General features: G+C 31.2%; 1 protein-coding gene across 1 annotated transcript; it reads left to right on the forward strand.

Annotated features, from left to right (window-relative positions):
- The first annotated feature begins 2,698 nt into the window (after positions 1 to 2,698).
- On the forward strand, positions 2,699 to 4,592 carry LOC101511003 (UDP-glycosyltransferase 73C25). Its single transcript, XM_004493960.3, has 2 exons — positions 2,699 to 3,241; positions 3,407 to 4,592. Exons 1-2 carry the CDS (start codon positions 2,762 to 2,764, stop codon positions 4,415 to 4,417), a joined length of 1,491 nt encoding a protein of 496 aa, XP_004494017.1. The 5' UTR covers positions 2,699 to 2,761; the 3' UTR covers positions 4,418 to 4,592.
- Positions 4,593 to 4,954: the final 362 nt, after the last annotated feature.

Genomic DNA, 4,954 nt, shown 5'->3' on the forward strand with positions numbered 1-4,954 from the left:
AGACCACAGTCCCTTGAACAGTCAAAACCAAACAACAATTTAAAGGAAGTCATACAATACAATGACGGTAGAGTAAAACTAAGTTTTTCAAGAACTTCCAGTGCCAGATATTCTGATTCTAGTTCATCCAGACCCCCTTCAGTCATACAATTACCTCAAAAAATTGAAAACCATATAAAACCACGTTTTTCATGTTCTAACATACCAAGTGCTTCTTTTCAAAACGTTGATTGCTCCACAAATATACCTCATCAAATCTAAACTGCACCTCAAAACATTAATGAGGAACAACCAAACAATTCTCCACCAACTTCGCCATCCTTTTCTGCTATAACTGAAAATGTTGTTAATTAATTAAATGTCATAGAAAAGGCATTTGAAGTTGATAAAACTATTCTCCATAATGATTTTTATGCTTCTAAAAATACAGATAAAAGAACATGGTTCTTTAAAACTTTCTAAAACAAAGAAAACAAATTCAGAATGAATTTTATACATTCATTTTATAAAATAAAACTCATATTTTATTTTTTGAATGGTTTGAAATTTATGCAGCACAAAACCAAATATCTTACCCTTTCAAACAAACCCAAAGTTTTGTTAATCCCATAACAACAAGAAATAAAACTGCAGAATGGGATTTGGCAACTGGATTAAAAATACAGTCTGAACCCCCACCCCCCGCCCCCTCCCCCCTCCCCCTTAAGACAAATCATAATAACACACCTAGAAAAGCCAGTAGAAGTTGCACCTTTCAAAATCCCAAGTGATAGTTCGGAAAAAGATATACATAATATCCTTCAACAAAATAATTTTACAAATGTCCATCTTAGTACAATTGTAAAACAATTAACTAAGATAGAGGAACATCAACAGAATTCCACTATCTCTCCGATTGAGACAGCTGATTCAAAACTAAAAAACCCAGTTTTTAAACCATTTCAAATCTCAAAAACAAGCCAAAAACTATTTAGAGAAGGTAGATCAGAATTTACTCAAGCCTTACATGACCAACTTAGTAGGATAGAACATTCTTCTACCTCTACACCCTTGGTAGCTAAGGATGCTTTTGAGAAAACAGTAACGACTTTAGACCATGTTTCTGAAGCCGAACAAGAACAACAAAATCTATGCAAGCTCCAATGGAGGAAGGGTCAACCTTTGACCATGGTCACATCACCAGACCTAGGAATTGAAAACAGACCCAATGTCATTTCTCAATCAAAATTCAATGCCAGTACTGTTTATGAATGGAACATAGATGGTATGTCTAAATACAACATCCTAAGTCTCCTTCAACAAATGACAATGGCATCAAATGCCTACAAAACCCAAGCCAATACGCCTGACAAAGCCATAACTGAACTCCTAATAGCAGGATTCTCATACCAGCTCAAAGGATGGTGGGACTACCATCTTACACCATCTCAACACTTAGAAATATTAAATGCAATCCAAACCATAGAGGAAGAAATTCCTATCCTCGACGAAATAGGGAATCCAATACCGGATGCAGTTGCATTGATTCACACAATCAGCCTGCACTTCATAGGAGATCCATCTCACTTAAAGGATAAGAATGCTAAACTCCTTTCAAACCTTAGATGTAAAAAACTATCTGAATTCCAATATTACAAAAACACTTTCCTAACTAGAGTTATGCTTAGGGAAGACTCAAACCAACCTTTTTGGAAAGAAAAATTCCTTGCAGGACTCCCAACCCTTTTAGGAGAAAAAGTTAGAAACGAAATTAAAGAGATTGTATGGACTCCTAACTAACTTCTTAACCGCACAATTTAGTGATGGATATTGAAAGAGATTGTATGTTTTACCTCTTTAAATTTTCTGTCTAATTTTATTTTCTCTAACGGTTTTTCTTTTTGTTTCATCGCGTCAAAAAATAGTTTTTACCACAAAAAATAAAATATCATTACTTTATATTAAAAAATTTCATCCTAAATTTCACATCAAACTCACTTTAAAAGAAAAATATTTCAATGTAAATAAATTTAAAAGAGACCGCTCAAAAACACGTCGATAAATTTTAGACAAGTTTTTGTTTTTAAGTGGACATATAATACTAAAATTTCTTAAAATTAATTTTTTTTTACGAAACCTTAAAATTATTTTAATAACTTTTAATTAATCATGCAAAATAAACATGTGGTCATGCAATAATTAGCAAGACATTGTTTTCTATTTGTAGTACGAAAACATAGACCTGAATGTTCGCGTCACTTGTCTCTGTCTCTCACATTTTTGTTTCCGTCCAAACAGAGAATTTGTGACAATCATAAAATATACCATGAGATCCACACGATTCTACCCCAATCTATGCACCACCCCTTCTTCTTCATATAATCCAATGCGCGTTGCATATGCTCTTACATCACCATCACCAATATACAAAACCTTCTAGAACCCATAAATATAATATAATAGAGCCAAATTATACTCAAAATTGAAAATGGTAATATTTTAATGATTAATAATATATTTTAAAAATATAAATTAACGATTTTATTTATTTTTATGATTCAAAAAGTAATATAATTAATATATACATTGTTAATTTAAAATTTTGGAACATATCATTAATTTAATTGTGATTAAAATTTAAAATATTAATATACGAAAGATAGTGTAGCAAAATGGACCGCCATAAGAACGTGGCTATATTATATATAATATTAATAAGGGAAGAGAGTGATATATAATGGAAGACAGATGAGTTGAATTGTAAGTCGAAAATACATTAAGCATGGGTTTGCAAGCAAAGATGAATGTTCCACACTTTGTATTATTTCCGTTAATAGCTCAAGGACATATTATCCCAATGATGGACATTGCAAAACTGTTAGCACAACGTGGTGTTATTGTTACCATATTCACAACACCAAAAAATGCATCACGTTTTACTTCTGTTATTTCACGTGCTGTTTCTTCAGGCCTTCAAATCAAAATAGTAACACTAAATTTTCCATCAAAACAAGCAGGATTACCAGAAGGGTGTGAGAATTTCGACATGGTGAATTCAAGAGACATGATATGCAATCTCTTTCTTGCAATCACACTGCTTCAAAAACAAGCAGAGGAACTGTTTGATAAATTGACACCTAAACCAAATTGCATTATCTCTGATTTTTGCATTCCTTGGACTTCTCAAATTGCTCAAAAACATCAAATTCCTAGGATTTCATTCCATGGTTTTTCTGCCTTCTGTCTCCATTGTTTGCTCAAGGTACTCTTAGACAAATTTCTTTTTAATTTTTTTAATCGTTTTATGTATAGAGTTAAATTAAAATAAATAAAAAATTATATTTTTAAAAAGGAGTAAATCTCAAAAATATTTTTAAAAAAATTTCAAATATAAATTTATAATATTTAGATTTATTATTTTCATCAGATACATACGTCAAAGATTCTTGAAAGCGTAAATTCAGAATCTGAGTATTTCAAAGTACCTAGCATACCTGACAAAATTCAAGTCAACAAACAACAGATACCTGAAACATTATCAGATGAACTTAAGGATTTTGGAGAACAAATGCAAGATGCCGAAATAAAATCATATGGTGTAATCATAAACACTTTTGAGGAATTGGAAAAATCATATGTTGAGGATTACAAGAAGGAAAGAAATGGTAAAGTGTGGTGTGTTGGACCAGTTTCACTTTGCAACAAAGATGGTACTTTGGATAAGGCTCAAAGAGGTAACATGGCTACAATAAGTGAAAATAATTGCTTAAAGTGGCTAGATTTGCACCAACCAAAGAGTGTGATCTATGTTTGTCTTGGAAGCTTATGCAATTTAATTCCTTCACAACTTATAGAGTTGGCTTTAGCATTGGAAGCAACAAAAAAGCCATTTATTTGGGTTATTAGGGAAGGAATACATAAAATTGAAGAATTGGAAAAATGGATTATTGAAGAAGGATTTGAGGAAAGGAATAAAGGGAGAGGGCTTATAATTAGAGGTTGGGCCCCACAAGTTGTGATATTGTCACACCCTTCAATTGGTGGATTTTTAACACATTGTGGTTGGAACTCAACACTTGAAGGGATAAGTGTTGGTGTTCCAATGGTGACTTGGCCATTATTTGCTGACCAATTTTTGAATGGGAAACTTGTTACTCAAGTTTTGAGGGTTGGTGTGAGCCTTGGTGTTGAGGTTCCAATGAAATTGGGAGAAGAAGATAAGAAAGGTGTGTATGTGAAGAAGGAAAATATTAAAGAGGCAATATGCATGGTGGTTGATGAGGGAGAAGAAGAAAGTAAAAAGAGAAGAGAAAGGGCTAAAAAACTAAGTGAGATGGCAAAGAAAGCTGTTGAAAAAGATGGATCCTCTCATCTTAATATCACTTTGCTTATTCAAGATATCATGCAACACCAATCAAGCAACAAAATTGAAACATGAAGAAATGCAAATTAGTTTTAACATGTATTTGAAAATAAACATTGAAAATTGTATAATCATAAGTTGCTCTATTTTTATGTTATACTATGAAATTGTAACTCAATAAATTAAGCTTGATTTAATTTCCAAGCAATATATTAAATACACATATATAAAATTGGTTAGTTTGGTTTTACTTATTTGCATGTTGATGAAAAGATACAACTTAATTATATGTACCATTAATCTTAAAAAGAAAAATCTTTTTTGTGAGATAAGGAGCTTTTAAGTATGATTTATAAGATGGAAATTGAGTATTAATTTCATATCCGGACAAAGAGTAAGAATAACTTAAATGATCTCATTTGATGACTAAGAGTCCAAATTACGGTTTTGTTTTACTTAATTACAGTGACTTATATAAGAAAATATATTTTAATCATCAATAAACTAATGTGTGTTCTCTCTAATTTAATTTTTTTTCATTAATATATATATATATATATATATATATATATATATATATATTGAGTACACACGTTTGTAAGATAAAAATAG

Source organism: Cicer arietinum, chromosome 3 (assembly GCF_000331145.2).
Source record: "Cicer arietinum cultivar CDC Frontier isolate Library 1 chromosome 3, Cicar.CDCFrontier_v2.0, whole genome shotgun sequence".
Taxonomy (NCBI): domain Eukaryota; kingdom Viridiplantae; phylum Streptophyta; class Magnoliopsida; order Fabales; family Fabaceae; genus Cicer; species Cicer arietinum.

Bases quoted from the DNA above. Each gene is read 5' to 3' on its own strand.
- LOC101511003 (XM_004493960.3), top strand. From the start codon at position 2,762: ATGGGTTTGCAAGCAAAGATGAATGTTCCACACTTTGTATTATTTCCG. The intron at 3,242-3,406 runs GTACTCTTAGAC...TATTTTCATCAG, and splicing joins GTCTCCATTGTTTGCTCAAG to ATACATACGTCAAAGATTCT.